At 36.4% G+C, this 21,667-nt stretch overlaps 1 protein-coding gene and 1 pseudogene across 1 annotated transcript; both read right to left on the reverse strand.

Moving 5' to 3' along the window:
* Positions 1-3,987: 3,987 nt before the first annotated feature.
* On the reverse strand, positions 3,988-7,396 carry LOC103952121 (squalene monooxygenase SE1-like). Its single transcript, XM_048586446.1, has 7 exons — positions 6,737-7,396; positions 5,848-6,140; positions 5,572-5,740; positions 5,246-5,464; positions 4,882-5,157; positions 4,456-4,734; positions 3,988-4,343 (listed from the first exon to the last, which is right to left on the reverse strand). Exons 1-7 carry the CDS (start codon positions 6,953-6,955, stop codon positions 4,206-4,208), a joined length of 1,593 nt encoding a protein of 530 aa, XP_048442403.1. The 5' UTR covers positions 6,956-7,396; the 3' UTR covers positions 3,988-4,205.
* Positions 7,397-17,443: 10,047 nt separating this feature from the next.
* Positions 17,444-20,791, reverse strand: LOC103952120 (annotated as a pseudogene).
* Between the last annotated feature and the right edge of the window lie 876 nt (positions 20,792-21,667).

The following is a 21,667-nucleotide window of genomic DNA, read 5'->3' on the forward strand; positions in this document are numbered from 1 at the left end:
AGAAAAACACCGGTTGCCGACACATTTGCCGAAAGTGTAGTTTATGATGACGAAGAAAACACAACTCAACAGAGAAACCAAGACACCAGCAAGAACATACTCGCAAGCCATATTTAATTAATATTTTCTTTGATTTCTTTTCGCTGTGATTTGTAATCTGATTTCGCTGTGATTTGTAATCTGTGAAAGTGTTCAATGCTGATGATTGTTATGAAACAGCAATGGAGACTGAATGCGCTTATATAGAGTTAAGTATTCTCAGTGGCGGATTCAGGATTTCAAGATCGGGAGATATCAAGATAAAAGTTCAAAAAAAAAAAAAATATTAGACTAGTTTGGTTTCATAGCACTATTTTTTATTGAATATGGTTAATTGAATAATCAAAATTAATCAACCACATCAAGTAGGTCAAGTGGTAATGGCGCGGATTTCGGCTCTTAAAATACAAAAAACAGAGAGGTCCCAGGTTCGAGGCTCCAAGCTAGTGAGTCTGCTTGATTGTGGCCAGAAGAAAGCTGAAATGATGGATAAATAATAATAATCAAGATTAATCCCAAAGGTAATAAAATCAATAAATTCTCCTCAGCAACATAACGCATCAATTAATGACTTTACAAAAATGAAATTTGTTACTGTAACATATATATTACAATTGGGAGTTGAAACTAGAGTTTATGATTAAAAAACTTATATGAATTTGGAAGAAATAAAATTAGGCAGCTAGAGGTGGTGGAACAGTAAATGGTGCTAGGGGATGGGGTAACTTGGGTTTAAAGTTGCGAGGTAGCAACGATTTGAAGGATTAAAACAAAAATTAGAAACCTCTTCTTCTTCTTTATAAGCATTGTTGCATGCACATCCATGGAGGCAACTAGCCTCTCCGCTGCACTTGCCTAAATTGTTAGCGGGTCTCGAAGATCAATCACAAGTGTTTCTTCATGACTTTACAAAAATGAAATTTGTTATTGTAACATATATATTACAATTGGGAGTTGAAACTAGAGTTTATGATTAAAAAACTTATATGAATTTGGAAGAAATAAAATTAGGCAGCTAGAGGTGGTGGAACAGTAAATGGTGCTAGGGGATGGGGTAACTTGGGTTTAAAGTTGCGAGGTAGCAACGATTTGAAGGATTAAAACAAAAATTAGAAACCTCTTCTTCTTCTTTATAAGCATTGTTGCCTGCACATCCATGGAGGCAACTAGCCTCTCCGCTGCACTTGCCTAAATTGTTAGCGGGTCTCGAAGATCAATCACAAGTGTTTCTTCGAGCTTTTGGAGGGTCTCAGGACATCCCGGGTCCCTATATGGATCCGTCCATGTTGGGCAAATTAAGGATAAAGCTTCTGTGTAGGCGCCTACCACCATGACTACTTTGCTAATAGGCATGTGGGAATAAATGTACGAAATAAAACATTTTTTTTAAAATTTTTTTATAAGCATATATAAAAGTGGTTCACGCATGATTAAATAAGCAGTCATACCTTTGTTTTTTATATTTGGAAGTATAATGTTCAATTAAATATGGAGAGTAGAGACATCAGATCAGACATGAGAGCAATGGGGAAGTTGGGTCAAGTTATAGGTGTTGTGGACAGCAGACTTATACTTTGTCAAAGTACTCGCTAATAAAATATTTGTCATGACATTTTGTTTATCTTTTATTTGGGGAATTAATTGGAATCCATTTCTTACCATCTCAATGGAAAGACTTTTTTACTTTATTATAAAAAAGGGAACTAGCTAATGGTTTTCCCACGGTAATCTATCTTTCTACGAGCTGTGAAGACTCATAAAGACATTTCAGCCTTTAATGGAAAGACTTGAGTAACCTGCCACTAAAGAACGAATTCATTCAAATAAACTTCGAAGTTTAGGGCAGTTTACTTATCAGTAAAGCATAATTAAGGAATCGGATAATCTAGTAAAAATTTGGATGAACATAAAACTAATTAGGATGAGAGTCGAAAACATTAACAATATTAACACCTACTGACCTAGTGGAATTTAAACACTTATCTTATGTCACACCAGCAGTTTAATAAATTAAATAAAGAGACGAGTACACAAATTTTTTTGAGCTAATTATATTTTACACCCTTTAAGTTAGAAGTGATTTCGAATTGGGCTATAAGGTTTTAACTTTTTCATATTACACCCTGAAATTTTAAAACTGTTCAATTTATGTCTTTTGTCTAACAAATTATTTGAATTCTCATTAAATTGTGGACATGGTGAGTGTGGAATCCGTAATTGGATGGACATGTAAGCCACATTTGTACCAAATTCACTAAAAACTCTCAATTTAATGGAAAATTAGACGTTCAAGCAGAACAAAATGTGTAAATTGATATAATTTCAAGCAGACTTCAAACCTTGAGAGTGTAAATATAGTTAGTCCAAAATTTACTTAACGAGGTAAAACTCCGACACGCAAGCAAAATTCTCTGCATACAGCCACGATAAAAATCTACTAAGGAAAAATCAAGACTCGGAGAATGTTTTTGGTTGTGGATAGAACCACTAAAAAGACAGTTTCATCATTCTCATTCTACAAGCTATACTCCATCTCGTTACCAAACCCTAAACCAAAATCCCTAGCCGGCGGCCCTTTGCTCTGGCTTGGGGCCGATGGCAGCCTCCCTCCTCTTTTTCTAGCCTTGCACATGCATTTTCTCATGGATTGCATCATATCTAATTTTCATTTTAGTATTGTTCGTCAACAACTGCATCCTCAGCTCAAGAAAAGGAGAAAGGGGTTGCTTATGTGTTTTTCTTGTTAATATAAGTGAAGATCATGTCCCTTTTGACATTTGATGGATGAAAAATTGGAAGCCGAGCCAAGCTCGAATCTCTGTTTGTCCATAATCATTAATAAACTGAACAAGGATTTGAATTTGATGCAGTTCATGATATGCTTGACATTGCTTTAGGTTTGTCAATAAGGCCGAAAACACACACATCCGAAAATTGAGCTGTTGGCATTCCTATCTCACACCTCCTACCTGATTTGGATGTTATAGTGTTCTCGTGATGTGTTTATCGAATTTAAAGTTAGTAACTGGCTATTCAATTTTGGAATTGTTAGTTTGAGTTTCTATGTTTAGCAGTTGAGAATTCGTTGACTTGTGGTTCCTCGCTAATGATTTGTGCAGCGCTTGTTCGTATCGACTATATCAAAGATAAGGCTAAGGATTTGTCACAGGCCGAGTCTGCTACATTCATGGAAAGTTGCACTGTATTAGACCATAACCTCGGTGATGTTATTAGTCTCGAAGATATAACGACTTGTATTCGTACCGATTCAAGAAAGGGACCAATGAAAAGTTTAGATCTGGCAACAAGTTCTCAGTATTGTTTGGTAATTGCAAACTACAATGCCCCAGTTTCGGTGCACTGTCTAGTAATTAATGCCAATACCAATATGCTTCTAAGAACAACAAACGAGTCCTTTTATGCCGTTAGTAACTAAGTATTAATAATGTGTTGATAGCCATTTGTATTTCTTAAGGGTACTTCCGGTGGTGTTTCCAGAATTTTAAACTATTTCTAAAACGTATTGATATAGTTTCATAGCTGGCAAACAATGACACCAATTTTCCCTTTGGCCAACCCCATTGTCACATAATTACCTTCAAATGCTGCACTCTCCCAAACCCAGCAACCTTGGAACGTTCACGCTAATTCTCACCCGAGTTGGAATAAGCATGATGTTTGTATCGTTTACCAGAAGTATTTTCCCAGCCTTCAAATCATGCTAAGATTTCAAAGGTCAATCTTGTGTGGCAGATATGCACTATTTTTATTTTTAGTTCCTGGCAATTAGTTGATGAACTTTGGTCACGTTCTTTCCGTACTAGAAGACGACACAAATAAACTACGGTAAATCAGAAGAAACAAAAAGTTAAACCAGCAAATTGCGGAAGCAGGCACTGTAAAGGTAGAGAAGGAGTTGTCAGATGTTTGACTTGATGAGTACTAGTACTAATTAAATAAAAAATTTAAAAAGTGTTGATTATACACGAACTGCAACATTTAGATACAAGTTTCTTATGGAATCTTGTTCCCTATTGCAGAACAACAAACGCTAAAAACAATTGAGAACAATAATTTCTCTAGTTTTCTTCTAATTTCAGCAATACCCTCACCTTTGTGGTGGTAAAAGCTAATATGATACAAGTATTTTGCTTTGCTTTTTTTTCTTAACATACATGCTTCGTGCTTGTTTTGATTCGTCTGTGAACGGGAGGAACTCTGTAATATGCTGGGATTGTTGCAGGAAAGAACACCTGTCTAACTCCTTCGGCTTTAATAATTGGGAATATGATTCCTGATGCACTCTGGAAATTGAAATCCAAAAGATTAGTTAGCAATTCATGTTTGTATTGTTCGTAATATGACTAATGTAACAAGCTTGCTGATGAGACAGTACTGGGAAAATAAGTAACATACCAAGATCAATCTAGCCCCCAACCATATCCGTTTCGGCGTTGGGAATGGAATCATTAAGCGGCCGACTCCATAGACAGCCACAGCAAAGAAATGGAGAAACAGGCTGATCAGACGAGGGTTAAGACCAGAGAGTAGAGATATTGGTCCATTTGAACAGATGCCTCCAAGGCTCAAATAGTCAAAACATGCTTCACGCATTTCTCGTCTTGCGGGGTCAGGCGATGCACAGAACACCTTGTAAAGCGCACCGGCTAATGTGTTTATGGTAGATGACACAGGCTGCAATGAAAATTAACGAATGCCATCAAACACATTTTCACATGCATGATATATGACGTGTTATAGTGTCAGATTGAACAACATAACATGTTAGGTTCTCTTAGAAGTGAAAATTTTCTTTTACATATCGAGAATATTGATACATACCTTGCGGAGTGTGTAGAATGATTTGAGATAATCACACAAGGCAGGTGCATCGTTGAAATCACTTAGCGGTCTCAGAAGATCCCTAAGAAGAACAATGTCAGAAAGAGCCACAGTCATTCCTCCTCCTGTTAAAGGATGTCTCATGTTGAAAGCATCCCCCAGTAAAATTGCACCAGGAGTGGGCTGTGGAGCAGCCGGCATGCTTTTGTTTTGCATTGTTCTGATGATTCCTTTATCAACCGCTGCTAGAAAAGCCTTTAAGAGCTGATGGGGAACCTGAAACAGCACATTCCTCATATTAGTCCCTTTCCATCGAAATGACATGAAATTGAAACATACTAAAGTCAAGCAAAGTAATAGATACCTGAGGAGCCACGACAGTTTTCAAATACTGAGCCATTTCGCCGTTAGCTACTGAAGGTACTTTTGTGCCAGGAACATCTACCAAACAACGAACCTCGGTACTACTAATAGGATAAAACAGGATGGGTGAAGGGTCTCCCAGAATCACATGTCCATGATTTGCATGAGGAAGCTCACAGTTCTCCAAGATCAATCCGACGAAGCAGGACGGATTTTCAATCTACAGTAAATAGACAAGTTAGTTTTGTTGCTCTCATCAAAAGTGCAAACACTTCCATGCTAAAATATAAAAGAAATGCTCGAGTTTCTAAAGATGCAATAAATTACATTTGGAGTAGAAATAGAGCGACGCAGATTTGAAAAGCATCCATCGCAGACTATTGTTAGCGGAGCATATGTTCTCATCTCCTTTCCGGCCTTGTTCTTGTACATCACTCCCTTGACGGTTCCCTTTTCTTCAAGTAGTGTTGTCACTGTTCCTTGTTCCAATTTTACACTAGAGAAAAAAACAAAAAAATAGAGGAGCCATGAGTACCGGTACAAATGAAATTACATCGAAGAAGAATATCTTCTTATCATATTTCGAAGGAGAATGGAATTTACGTACTTGGAAGAGTTGCTGCCTTTTCGCGCATTCTTTGGATGAAACGCCCGTTGTGAAAGCTTCTCCCAGCGATATCTAAATTGTATGTTTCCAAGGGATAAGACAGTTTCGTGTCATTGCCATTCTTGTAAAGGGCATAACCAAACACTTTCTGAGCATCAATGGACTCGTTAGCACAATCTTCAAGACCTAATTCAATCAACTTGAGATAGCCTCCAGGCTGCAATAGTTCACCAACAATTCTGTCTGGCTCACTAAGGTCCCTTTCGATCACATGTACACGCCGTCCTTCCTATATTTATTTAACAAGAAGCAAAACTCATGGTTAATTACTCAGCCTTGTTAAACTAACGATATTTACAACCGGCCGCACTGGAAACCAAGGTCCTTCAGTGTGAACAAGATTAATATTGTTTGGACTGCACTATTGGAATTAGCTCCCAACATAGGCAAATCAAATAGAAGAGAACAAAGAAATAGCTTATTTAAAATTCTGATTAGTTTAATATTCTCTTAATAACTGATGTTAGTGAGAAACATTTAAAAACATTAATTGAAAACACGGGGAACAAGTATACAATGAGTGTTTATCCAAGTATTCAATAAGTTTTCAATAATTTATTGAAAAAATAAAATGCAAAATGAAAGTTATCTATTTTCCGTCTAAGTGAGAGTCACAACCCAAGCGAGTGCCTAGGCAGGTCTAGACACTATTTCTTAATTTTCAAATGCCTAGAGATTAATCGAGTGTTAGGCCCTACCTGGACGGTGATAGGCGGAAATTTTTGGAACCATGTTTCTATTGAACATTCATTAATCATTCATTCATCTTGTTTTTACTTGACCATAAACTGATGATGAGGATAAAGAGAAAGATATAATGATCACCTTGCCAAGAGTGTAAGCAAGAGCAGAACCAGCAACTCCAGCACCGACAATGACAACGTCCGTACTTTTCTCAATCTCGGGCGCAAGAAAAACACCGGTTGCCGACACGTTTGCGACATCGTCCTTCTTGTTTCCCCTGAAAGTGGTGTTTATGATGACGAAGAAAACAGAACTCAACAGAGAAACCAAGACACCAGCAAGAGCATATTCGTAAACCATACTTGATTAATATTTTTCTTTAATTTCTTTTCGCTGTGATTTGTAATCTGTGGAAGTGCTTGATGCTTATGATTGTTATGAAACAGCAATGGAGGCTGAATGCGCTATATAGAGAGAGTTAAGTATTGTTGTTGGGCAAAGGATGAAGCTTCTGTGTAGGCGCCTACCATGACTTCTTTGCTGATAGGTATGTGGGAATAAGTTATCAGAAATTATTAAATGTAGGAAATAAAACAGGTTTTTTATTTTATTTTTACAAGCATATATAAAAGAGGTTCACGCATGATCAAATAAGCAGTCATACTTTCGTTTTTTTTTATATTTGTAAGTATAATACTCAATTAAATATGGAGAGTGGAGACATTAGACATGAGAGCAACGGGGATGTTGGGTCAAGTTTTAAGTGTGGAGGACTGACTGTGGACTGTGGACCAATATTTTGTCAAAGTACTCGCTAATAAAATATTTATCATGATATATTGACATTTTGTTTATCTTTTATCTGTGGAATTTGTTGGAGTCAATTTATCTTTTATTTGTGGAATTTGTCGGTGTCAATTTCTCACAAGCTCAATAGAATGACTTGAACAACCTGCAACTAAAGGACGAAATTTAATTTAGGGCAGATTACTTATCAGTAATAGAGAATTAAGAAATCGGATAAGCTAGTGAAAATGTGGATGAACAGTAAACTAATTAGGACGATAGTTGAAACAGTTAACAAAATGAATTAGCACCTAATGACGGAGTGAAATTTAAACATTGTTTCAATCTTATATTAAACCAGTAGTTTAGTAAATTAAATAAACTTTTTAACCAAATGATTATTCAAATTAAATAAGATTCAAGCATGATTAAATAAGCAATCATAATTTTTTTTTAATTATTTGTAAGTATAATATTCAATTAAATATGTTTAGTGGAGATATCAGACATGAGAGCAACGGCGAAGTTAAGTCAAGTTACAAGTGTGAAGGACTGTGGACTGTTGAGCAATACTTTGTCAAAGTACTTGTTAATAAAATATTCATCATGACTTTTTGTTTATCTTTTGTTTGGGGAATTTGATGGGAGAGTCCATTTCTCACAAGCTCAACGGAAAGACTTGAATAACCTGCCGCTAATGAACGAAATTTCGGGCAATTTACTTATGTTAATGGACAATTAAGGAATCGGATAATTTAGTGAAAATATGGATGAATTGAAAACTAATTAGGACGCGAGTTGAAACCGTTAACAAAATAATTAACACCTACTGACCCAGTGGAATTGAAAAATTGTATTAATCTTATGACACACCAGTAGTTTAGCAAATTAAATATGTTTTTAGCCAAAATGGCTCTTCAGGTTGTCATAACTCCTAGATTTGGTTCATGAGATTTAAAATCAATAAAAGTGGTCATTAAATTTGTCCATTATCAATTATTTTGAAACTTCCGTGGAAAATCTCCGTTAAAACTAAAATGACACGAACACTCTTAAATTTTGTCAAATCATTTTGGTCATTTGTTTATTAAATTGAGGGTATTTTATTTCTTATTCAATAGATATTTTACAAGAAATGACCAAAATTATTGATGGTGAACAAACTCTGAGGTCACTTATGTCAATTTCAAATTTCAGAACTAAAGTAAGGAATAATACCAATATCATGAATCATTTTAGTTAAAATGCCAATTAAATAAAGAGACGAAGTACACAACAATTTATGGCTAAATTACATTTCACATTCTTTAGATTTAAGGTGAGTTTCAAAATGGGCCATATGGTTTTAACTTTTTAACGTAACCTGAAGTTTTACACCTTTAGGTTTGGAGTGATTTGAAGGAAAATTAATGTACACCATTTATTTTCTTTCTACACCCAATTTATCATTTTTTTATCTTGAAATTTCAAATTTATCCAACATTGTCTTTCTACACCCAAACAAAAAACAAAAAAACAAAAAAAAAAAAACGTGAAGCAATTTACAGTTTTGAGTTTTTGATTTGTCCTCCTAATCAACCAAGAAATGGGCTGAAAGATGGGAAGCACATGAGGCTCATCCTCTGCAAGCACCATGAAAGAGAGGCAGCATAGTCATGGTTTCTGCCGATAGAGGAGTAAAGGCTGCACCTTCCAAATAGAAGATTAAAGGCAGCAGTAAAGAATTTCTCTCTGCGGCCGAAATCAAGTGTGCAAAGTGAAGATTTCCAACATCCGACATCGTTCAATTGTGAGAATAGCAAAGCGAAGTTCAAAGCTGAAAATTGGCAAGAACTTTGTTCATTGTTTAAAAATTGATCAAGTTATTGTACTGGGCGTATGTGCTATTGTGTGAGCAGTGTGCGGGTGAAAAGCTAGAAGCTTGAGCCTGGCACCAAAACAACACAAGTGTCAGGAAAGCTCTTCCATAACATGTCAAAGAAACAAGTTAGGATCTTCCCTTGAGAAAGCCCATTCTCTGAGTTCTTAAAGAAATAGATGTTAGGGAGAATCCACCATGGGCAACTCGAAAACAAAAGGGCAGCAAAGAGAAGAAAGCAAAGCTTTCCTCCTGTCCAAATTTGATGATGGCAGCAAAGGAGCAACAAAGAATAAAAGCGCATTTTCTTGTTAGCTCACCCTGAAAGAATATAAAAACAAAAGTGGACACCTTCAAGAAGATGAAGATGAACATGGCAGCATATATAGGAGCATAAAGAAGCATCCAAAGTTAGCAATCCAGGCTTAGAAGAGGATAAGAAAATCACTCATGTCAAGAAATCCGGAGGCAAAAAGAGGGCAGTTTTTAGAGCTCTTGTGACATCCATGTTGGCATCAAAATCCGAAGATCGAAAGAGCTTGGCATATAGAGAAAACCAATGAAAGGTGAAGACCAAAGATCAAGTTTCACAAGCCAAAGAAGCTCAAGGAAGATCAATAACTTCACATTAAGGGGGAGTGTTGAAATATTAACGTAAAGTTGTATTAATTGTTTAATGCAACTAGAACTAATGATTGCTTGGTGTTAGGAAGGCCACGTAGTATCTGAGAGTGAATATCCACACCAAGTAAATATGAGAGCTAATCTTCACCAAATAAAGTGTAGTGTGCAAAAGAAGCCGAGGCTATTCATATAAGAGTAAGTCCATCGTGAGAAACCTCTCCCAAGGATATTCATTATTTAATCAACTAAATGAACAGTAACTATTTTTAATGAGTAATTGCATTTTGTATTTCTACCATTGCAATTGAATAGCCCTGGCAATAGGCAATAAAATATTAATTTTTTTTAAATAATACAAAATAATTTTATTTGTAATTTCGGATAAGATTTTTAGTCGTTTTCGTTGCGTCACTTGTCATTATCCGAAAAGACAATTATTGGTGATGAATTTCGATAAGATTTTTATCCAATGTCATCATGTCACATGTCGTTACCTTTTCAGAATTTTTGAGGATAGATTTCGATTAGATTTTAAATCGTTCTCGTTGCACCACGTGTAAGGTTCTAAAAAACGCTAGACGCTAGTTGGGCGGAGGGTTGACGCCTAGCGCCTAGGTGGCTAGGCGGGGTCTAGGCGGGCGCCTAGGCGGTCTAGGCGAATTTAGGTAAATTTCTTATATATCTTGTAAATAAGTGTATATTGACATTTACAAAAAAATTATAAATTCCTAAATAAAAAATAATAAAATACCTATCTAACAAGTCTTAAAAATCAATACTGAACTGACAACTTGACAATATATGTTTTTTTTATTATTAATAGCACCTGATGCTATGGAAGTATACCTAACACCTGATGCTATGGAAGTAAGGATGGACTGACAACCCATTTTCTTTTAGAAGGTCAAGATGCTAGCTGTCTGAATGGACAGAAACCAAAAATGAAAAATAAATAAAGACAATGATCACGTGGATGTGGAAGGAAGAGAGAGAATCTCTTTCATCTTCTTCCTCTTCATAAGAACACAAACCAAACGTTCATGAAGTCTAGAAAAACCAGAACAAAGCTAATCCGCATTCATCCTTCTCAAGTTTGAATACAGAAAAAATTGAAATTCCCAGACTGCCTAGGCCACCTAATCGCCTGCCTAGGCCGCTTAGGCCACCTCGACGCCCGCCTAATGCCTGTCCCGATTTTGCTCTCGATTATGCATTAATCGAGGCGGTTGGCCACCGCCGAGCACCTAGGCCAATTTTTAGAACACTGGCCACGTGTTATTATCCGAAAAGATAATTATTGATGATGGATTTTGATAAGATTTTTATCAAATGCCATCGTGTCACGTGTCGTTACCTTTTTAGAATCTTTGAGGATAGATTTCGATTAGATTTTTAAATAATAATGGCATGCCATGTGGCACTATCTACAACATAATCCTTTCTGAATCCTCCATATAATCCATCATCCATCCTCTGAAATCTCACATCAATTTTCTCAAGATCTCTATTATTATTCATAGTTTCTGTTTCATTTTTCACCAAAATCAAAATATGTATTATTATTCATAATTTCTACTTACTTCTTACAATGTCTTCTTCTTCTTCAAGAATGAGGTGGGAAATCGATCAGTAAAAGGAAGAATTGTTTAACCAATCAGAAGGAATGTTCAATTTCCAGGTGGCCCAAAATGAGATGGAAGAGGATGAGGAGCGTTGAAGGAAAGATGACGATGCAAGAATGGCCAGAGCCTCACATTCCCGTCGAGTCATCCAAGTTATGGCTCAGATCTTCAGGCCTAGCCGTTCCTGAAACCTTGATAGAAGCAGGTAACGATGAGGTGCGGAGCTCTTGGACAATTATTTTGTCCGTAACAGTGCATTCCCTAATACATACTTCAGACGTCATTTTAGAATGGAACGACATTTATTCAACAAAATCATGATTGCTGTTTACAACCATGATTCTTACTGTGTGCAAAATAATGATGCTTTTAGTGCTATGGGTCTCCTTCCTGAGCAAAAAATTATTGCTGTGATGCAGATGCTTGCGTATAAAGCATCTGCAGACTAAGTGGATGAGATAGCGAGGATGGGGAAATCAACCATTCTTGAGTCCCTGATGAGGTTTTGCAGAGCAATTGAATCTATCTACACCACAGAGTACCTCAGGAAACCTACTAACATGGACTTGCAAAGGCTTCTGAAGAAGGCCGAGATGTGAGATTTTCCTGGGATGATTGGAAGCATCGATTGTATGCACTGGAAGTGGAAAAACTATCCAAGTGCATGGCAAGACGCTTATGGGGACAGAAAATGAGCAAAAAGTATCATTTTGGAGGCGGTGACATCTTTTGATACATAGATTTGGCACGCATTTTTTGGGTTTCAGGAGCTCAAAATGACCTCAACGTCCTTGCCCAATCCCAAGTGTTCAACGATGTCCAGCAAGGAAAGGCACCAAAATCATGTACTGCGTCAACGGACATATGTACGATGGGCCATACTACCTAGCAGACGGCATTTATCCAAGGTGGTCATCATTTGTCAAAACAGTGCCACATTCGCGAGGTGCAAAGGAAAAACATTTTGCAAGCTGTCAAGAGGGGTGCAGGAAGGATGTGGAGCGTTATTTTGATATCCTCCAAACTCGCGGGCGATTGTCAGGGGTGCTGCGAGAATGTTTGATGTAGAGTCGCTTCGATCCATCATGATGACGTGCATCATTCTTCACAACATAATTGTGGAAGATGAGTACAATTATGATGCCGTTAATGAATATAAGCTAGACACGATGAACAATTCAAGAACACGTATATATTATGCTCACGACGCCACCGAAAAACCCGTGCAACATGAGCCATTAGAAAGGGATGGATGTTACAATGAATTGATCGTTCAACGATATACTACACTTCAAAGGCCATATATGCACAATGCCCGGCAAATTAACTTGATAGAGCACTGGTGGGAATTGAAACAAGCTCAAGATACTTAAGTTCATTTAATGTGTTTGTTTTTATTTGGTGTGTTTATTTAATTTTATTTGGTGTGCTTTTTTTAAGTTCATTTAGTGAGGCTTTTATTATTTGGTATGTTTATGTAATTTTATTTGGTGTGTTAATAAATTACCAAATTGTAATTTTATTTGGTGTGTTAATAAATTACCAAATTAAATAAATTTACTCTCACTTTAAATAAAGTACGAAATTCAATAAATTGGAAACAACATAAAATACTCTATTCAATAAATAATAAATTACAACCCAAAATGATTGGAAAATTATGGGCTCCGATTACAAAAAGTACTATATTCATCATCATTTAACCAATTTGTGGTGCTAGGATGATCTTCTCTTGTCGTGCAAGGACCATCTCCTCTTGCTCTCGCTGCTCTTGCACGCCTCCTTCACACCATTTCCGCTTTCTCCGACTTCCAAAAATATTTAGAATTTGGAGACTTCCTTTCTAAAGGCGTGTTTATAATGTCACGATCTTGTTGAGTCATTCTTTCTTCTCTAACATGTTCCCTTTCTTGCCTAAGTAGCTCTCTTTCCCTCTCATTAGCTTGAAATGCTCTCTCAACAGCTGCAGCTTTTGCCTCCTCTCTACCTTATCAGCCTCAAATTTCGCCATATCCGCGCCAAAGTCAATTCACCTTGGCGAGCAAGTTCTTCCATATACTTTGCATAATCATTCTTGGAAGCACTCCCTTTTCTCTTTGAAGCCTTTTTACCTTGAGGCCTAATTGGATAACAGGTCGACCCTGACACTTGTTCAAGGCGGCGTTTCGGGCATTTTTGCTGCATCATCTTCATGAACATGCGAGGCATGATTGGGTGTAAAGTGTAGAAGGGTGCTATTTATGAAAACTTCTGGACCGACAGACACAACTCTACATTTAGGACAATCTTTGACAATATTCCAACATTCCCACGGGTTGAATGATTTGTTTTTGGTTTTGGTTTTGACATTATTGTCATCCCGGCCCAGGTCCCCACCACAACCCGGGTTCGACTCCACCGTAGCATGATATTGTCCGCTTTGGGCCCCGACCACACCCTCATGGTTTTGTTTCTATGAACTCACGAGAGCAGAACTTCCCAGTGGGTCACCCATCCTTGGAATGCTCTCGCGCACTGCTCGCTTAACTTCGGAGTTCCTATGGAACTCAAAGCCAGTGAACTCACAAAGGCCTCGTACTAGGTAGAGATAGGAATATACATATAAGGCTTACATGATTCACTCCCTGGACGATGTTGGATGTTACAATTGTACCAAGCTTGTGCTTGAAGTTCCTACACAATGCGGGAGAAGAAATAATTATAATGAAAGTAGGTAACAAATAAATAATACAAACAAATAATTATAATCAAAGTAGGTAACAAATAAATGATACAAAATAATTATAATGAAAGTAGGTAACAAATAAATAATACAAACAAATAATTATAATCAAAGTAGGTAACAAATAAATGATACAAAGAAATAATTATAATGAAAGTAGGTAACAAATAAATAATACAAACAAATAATTATAATCAAAGTAGGTAACAAATAAGCAATACAAACAAATAATTATAAGGGAAGTAGCTAATAATTAAATAATACAAACAAATAATTATAATCAAAGTATGTAACAAATAAATAATACAAACAAATAATTATAATGAAAGTAGCTAACAATTAAATAATACAAACAAATAAATAACATATAGTTACCTGATCCGCTAAATTTTCCCCACTTCAAGGATTAGAACTAGCTTGTGCCAAGGCGTCTCTCTACATACTAAGCGATTGGCTAAGTAATTTCCAACTATTGGACATCGATTCTTTGGTTCTTTTTCCATCCATTTTCTCAAGATAATTGGTATGAATAAGACTCCACATTTCTCGCAACTGCATCTCATTACCCATAAGTGAATTATGAGTAACTTCATCCTAGCTAGTATACAACGCAACATCTTCAAGAAGCATCCAATTCGTACTTGCATCATTAGTCATTTTGTTGGAAAAAAATTGGATTGAAACTTAAGAGAAAGATAGGAATATGGTTGAAAATAGTTGAGAAAATATGAAATTGTGGTGTAAGGTAAAAGATAATGAGAAAGTATTTATAGAAAAGTAAAATCAATTTTTTTTAAAAAATTTCAAATTTTTTTTTTCGGATTTTTATTCATTTTTTACATGTTTTTTAATTTTTATTCAACTAATTAATCTCTGCCGTTGGATTAAAAAATTTGAATTCCAACACTCCAGATTGTGCCATGTGGCACAACGGTAACATTTCTGATTTTTAAAACTGTTTTTTCTTTTTTTTTTTTTAAATTTATAAAGGCGAATAACGTGGACCGTTGATCTTAAATCCAACAGCTGATATTAAATATGATTTTTTAATTTTTTTTACCGTTGGAAATCCAACGGTCCAAAAATTGTTGCCGTTGAAATCCAACGGACGAGGGGAAGCCATGTGGCTTCCCAACAGTAACATTTCTTAGTGGGCCGCGGGCCCCTCCTTTCTGATATCTTGTCAGCCGACGCACCTGACAGAAAAAAATAACAAAATGTGGCTGACGTCTGGGTGACGTCAGCCTTGCGTCAAAATGCCTTCGGGCTCTTGGGCTGGCAACTCGTCCAGGCCTAGCCCTTGGGCTACCACACGATGAACCAAATCAGCCGGACTCTTTGGCCCTATTCACTCCATTGTCTCTTGAGCTCTAGCACACACTGGAGCTGCTCTAAAGGAAAAGTCAACCGTGTAACCCTTAGAGAGAGAACAACGTCTCTTTCCAATGTGAAAATACAATAGAAAGTTTTTTTTTTTTTTTTATGGAAACAAATATAATAGAAAGTTTGTGGGAGAGCCAAGAGCCCCCTTTACCAAATTGTCAAAATATTTTCTTCTTCTCTTCCTTGTCTCCAACAGTGGAGACATCAGACATGATGGCTACGGGGAAGTTGGGTCAAGTTATTGGAGTGGAGGACGGTGGACTGTGGAGCAAATATTTGTCAAAGTACTCGCTAATAAAATATTTATCATGGCATTTTATTTATCTTTCATTTGTAGAAATTGTTGCAGTTAATTTATCTTTTATTTGTGGAATTTGTTGGAGTCATTGTCTCACAAGCTCAATGGAATGACTTGAACAACCTGCAGCTAAAAAATGAAATTTAATTTAGAGCAGATTACTTATCAGTTTTAGAGAATTAAGGAATCGGATAATTTAGTGAAAATGTGGATGAACGGAAAACTAATTAGGATGAGAGTCAAAACTGTTAACAAAATGAATTAATGCCTAGTGACCCAGTGGAATTTAAACATTGTTTCAATCCTATGTACACCAGCTGTAACTAAATAAAGATACGAGTACACAAAAATTTATGGGCTAACTATATTTTACACTCTTTAAGTTTGGGGTTATTTTCAAAATGGGTCATAAAATTTTTACTTTTTCAAATTACACCCTAAAGTTTTAAAACTGTATTAGTTATCTCATTTGTATAACGACTTATTTGAATCCTCATTAAATTGATGACATGATGAGCGTGTAACTCATAATTGGATGGACATGAAGCCACATTTGTACCAAATTCACTAAAAACTCATCGATTTAATGGAGGATTAGATGTTCAAATAGACAAAAGGTCGAAAACACATACACAGATCCCAAAATCGAGCTGTTGGTATTCCTATCTCATACCCTCCCATCTGATTTGGATGCTATAGCGTTTTATTCGTGATGTGTTTATCGAATTTAAAGTTAGTAACTGGCTATTCAATTTTGGAATTTTTAGTTTGAGTTTCTATGTTTAGCAGTTGACAATTTATTGACTTGTGTTTCCTCACAAATGATTTGTGCAGCGCTTGTTCTTGTTGAGGCTAAGGATTTGTCACAGGCTGAGCTGCTGCATTCATGGACAGCTGCACTGTATTAGAGCATAACCTGGGTGATGTTATGCGTCTTGAAGTGATAAAGACTTGTATTCGTACTGATCCAAGAAAGGGACCACTGAGAAGGTTAGATCTGGCAACAAAGTTTCAGTATTGTTTGGTAATACAAACAACAATGCCCCAGTTTCCATGCACTGTCTAGTAATAAAAATAACAATATGCTTTTAAGAACAAAAAAACCAAAAGGGGTACTTCCGATGGTGTTTCCAGAATTTTACACTCTTTCTAAAGCGGATTGATATAGTTTTATAGCCGGTAAACAATGACACCAATTTTCCCTTTGGCCGACCCCAATGTTACACAATTCCCTTAAAATGCCGCACTCTCTACACCTCAGCACGGGACGTTGATGCTAATTCTCACCTTAGTTGGAATAAGCATGTTTTTCTGTCGTTTTACCTGAAGTATTTTTCTAGCTTAACAATCATGCTAAAATTTCAAAAGGTCATCTTGCATTGCTGATATGCGTCATGTTTTATTTTTAGTTCCCGCCAATTAGTTGATGAAATTTGGTCACGTTCTTTCTGCATTAGAAGGCCACACAAAGAAACTACACTAAATCAGAATTAACAACAAATTAAAGCCAGCAAATCGCAGAAGCAGGCATTGCAAAGGTCGAGAAGGAGTCGGATGTTTGAAGACTTGATGAGTAGTACAAATTAAGTAAAAAATTGAAGTGTAGACTATTTACGAACTGCAGAACAACGAATGGTAAAAGAATTGAGAAAAATAACTTCTCTACTTCCTCTCCTAATTTCAGCAATGACCCTCACCTTGTTTGCGAGGGTAAAAGCTAATATGATACAAGTATTTTGTTTGGCTTTATTTCTTAAAATATATGCTTCGTTCTTGTTTTGATTCTTCTATGAACAGGAGGAACTTTGTAATATGCTGGCATTGTTGTAGGAAAGAACATTTGTCTAACTCCTTCAGCTTTAATAATCGGGAATATGATTCCTGATGCACTCTGGAAAATGAAAACCAAAAGATTAGTTAGCAATTCATGTTTTTGTTGTTTGTAATATGACTAATGTAGCAAGCTTGCTGTTGAGACAGTACTAGGAAAATAAGTAACATACCAAGATCAATCTAGCCCCCAACCACATCCGTTTTGGCGTTGGGAATGGAATCATTAAGCGGCCGACTCCATATATAGCCACAACAAAGAAATGTAGAAACAGGATGAATGGACGAGGTTTAAGACCTGAGAGTAGAGATATTGGTCCATTTGAACAGATGCCTCCAAGGCTCAAATAGTCAAAACATGCTTCACGCATTTCCTGTCTTGCGGGGTCAGGCGATGCACAAAACACCTTGTAAAGGGCACCGGCTAATGTATTTATGGTAGATGACACAGGCTGCAATGAAAATTAACCAATTCCATTAGACACATATTTACATGGATGATAATTATATATATGACGTGTTATATTGTCAGATTGAACAACATAACATGTTAGACTGCCTTATAAGTGAAAATTTTCTTTTACATATTGAGAATGTTGACACATACCTTGCGGAGTGTGTAGAATGATTTGAGATAATCACACAAAGCAGGTGCATCGTTGAAATCACTTAGGGGTCTCAGAAGATCCCTTAGAAGAACAATGTCGGAAAGAGCCACAGTCATTCCTCCTCCAGTTAAAGGATGTCTCATGTTGAAAGCATCCCCCAATAAAATAGCACCAGGAGTGGGCTGAGGAGCAGCCGGCATGCTTTTGTTTTGCATTGTTCTGATGATTCCCTTATCAACCGCTGCTAGAAAAGCCTTTAAGAGCTGATGGGGAACCTGAAACAGCACATTCCTCAGATTAGTCCCTTTAAATCGAAATGACAGGAAATTGAAACATATTAAAGTCAAGCAAAATAATAGACACCTGAGGAGCCACGACAGTTTTCAAATAATTAGCCATTTCGCCATTAGCTACTGAAGGTACTTTTGTGCCGGGAACATCTACCAAACAACGAACCTCGGTACTACTGATAGGATAAAACAGGATGGGTGAAGGATCTCCCAGAATCACATGTCCATGATTTGCATGAGGAAGCTCACAGTTGTCCAAGATCAACCCAACGAAGCAGGACGGGTTCTCAATCTACAGTATTTAGACAAGTTAGTCTTGTGGGTCTCATTAAAGTGCAAACACTTCCATTTTACTATAAAAGAAATGCTCGAGTTTCTAAAGATCGAATAAAATACATTCGGAGTAGAGATAGAGCGACGCAGATTTGAAAAGCATCCATCGCACACTATTGTTAGCGGAGCATACGTTCTCATCTCCTCTCCGGCCTTGTTCTGTACATCACTCCCTTGATGGTGCCCTTTTCTTCAATTAGTGTTGTCACTGTTCCTTGTTCCAATTTCACACTGTAGAGAAAAAGGTAATTGAGACATGAGTAAGGGGTACAAGAGAAATTACATCGAAAAAGATTATCTTCTAATCATATTCCACAGGAGGATGGGAATTCATGTACTTGGGAAGAGTTGCAGCCCTTTCGCGCATTCTTTGGATGAAACGCCCGTTATGAAAACTTCTGCCGGCGATGTCAGAGCTATATGTTTCCAAGGGATATGATAGTTTTGTATCATTGCCATTTTTGTAAAGAGCATAACCAAACACTTTCTGAGCATCAATGGACTCATTTGCACAATCTTCAAGACCTAATTCAATCAATTTGAGATAGCCTCCAGGCTGCAATAGTTCACCCACAATTCTGTCTGGCTCACTTAAGTCTCTTTCAATCACATGTACACGTCTTTCTTCCTACATTTGATAACAAGAAAAACTCATGATTAACTCGAAAGGCCACATAATTACGACTTCGATCAACGCCAGGATAAGATCTGAATGCTTAATTAGCAAGCCTTCTCAATGTTCTAGGACAATTACAAACGGACGGAAACCTAACTTTAAAGTGTGAACAAGATTACAACTGTATAGACTGCATTATTGTAATTATTAGCACCCACTAGAGTCGAATAAAAAATGAAAGAAAAGAAATTAGCTTTCACAACGTCATCTATTGACTGAAGCCTTATATGTACAAGGAAAGAAAGGGTTGGTTTGAAATGCTAATTGGTTTTTTGGATAAACAATAGAATAATCTATACTAAGTTCGATTAAGTTATAGGGTAGAATGATCTATACTAAGTTCGATTAAGTTATGGGGAGGGGGATCCAAACTTAGGTACAGAGGGGGTGTACATTGCTTTAGTCAACTTGGCTAGGGTCGTATCCACTAGATATAATATGCTAATTAGTTTACTCAGCTCTTAGACAAATGTTAGTGAGAAAGATTTAAAAGCGAGTTTTGGGTGCAATATTTATGATAAGGACAATTATTTTTCTTTTTTCTTCTTTAAAACGATGCTTCAAGTATTTTTAAGTATGAAAGCAAGTTTTGAAGAATTCATTCATAGGATTAAGTAAAAAATAAATAAATCGTTTAGAAATAAAAAGTTAGAAAAATACAGCTTCAAGTTTTAACTGTTTAACTTAACTGAGTTACTAAGAAAATAGAGTTAAAAAAGTAGCAACAAAACTAAAGAACTTACTATTCAACATTTATATTTCATCTTTTAAAAAAAAATAGAGAACTTTGGAACTCCGAATAGAGATTATTAAGATCAAGAGAGTTAGACTATAAATAGAGAGAGAAATAATGATCACCTTTCCAAGAGTGTAAGCAAGAGCAGCACCAGCAACTCCGGCACCAACAATGACAACGTCGGTACTTTTCTCAATCTCCGGTGCCAAACAAACACCGTTTTCTGACACAATTGCAACGTCCCTCTTATTTTCGCTCAAAGTAGTGTTTATGATCACAAAGAAAACCGAACCCAACAGAGAAACCAAGACACCAGCAAGAACATACTCGTAAACCATCTTAATCTAATTAATATCTGCTTTAGTTTCTTTAACTTCGCTGTAATTTGTGATTTGTGAATGTAAGGTGCTTAATGCTTGTGGTTGTTATGAAACTTGAATGCGTTTATATAGAGAGAGAATTGTAGTCGGGGAAAGGTTGAAGCTTCTGTGTAGGCGCCTACCATGACCTGCTTTGTTGATAGGTACGTGGGAATAAGATATCAGAAATAATTAATTATACGTATTACAATATAAAAGAGGTTCATGCACGATTAATTAAGTAGTCATTCTTTTGTTTTATAGTTTTGCGTAGGATGTAGATACAGTGCTTTTTTGAACGTATGGTCGAATAAGTCATTCTTGGTATGGAGAGTGGGGCCCCGGGTGGAAGTTGGGTCAAGTCATTAGTGTGGATTGACTGTGGACTGTGGAGCGATACTTTGTCAAAGTACTCTCGCTATTAAATATTTATCATGACTTTTTGTTTCCTTTATTTTATTTTTAATTTTATTTTTTTTGGAAACTTTTTGTTTCTTTTATTTGTAGAATTACTTTTTCTCATTTTTAAAGAATCGGATAAGTTAGGAATGAGTAAAATTAAGAAATTAATTGGTATGAAAAGAACCCGTTTCGATTAAACTTTTTTACTATTTGTGAGATCGTGAAAATTCTAGAATCGGAGTAAGGTGGGTTGGAATACAAGCGCTTTCTTAGTCTGATCATGGACTAACCAGACTCAGTTAGGTTGGGTCGTACTAACGGACAAAGAGTGCACCACATCATGTGGGGCTCCGAAATGGTAGGCAAGGCATGCAAGTCTTGTCGAGAATGACCATACTTGATTCGCAAGATACGAAATTTATTTTGATAATCTAGTTTTAGTTGAATATCATAACAAGATTACAAAATAATAAAAATAATATTAAATAACAAGAATGTTGAAACGGTTACAAATTAAGAACTATATCTTGACTAACTTATTAAAA

Source organism: the organism of the source record quoted next, unplaced genomic scaffold (assembly GCF_019419815.1).
Source record: "Pyrus x bretschneideri cultivar Hongxiangsu unplaced genomic scaffold, Pyrus_bretschneideri_v1 Contig24, whole genome shotgun sequence".
Lineage (NCBI taxonomy): Eukaryota > Viridiplantae > Streptophyta > Magnoliopsida > Rosales > Rosaceae > Pyrus > Pyrus x bretschneideri.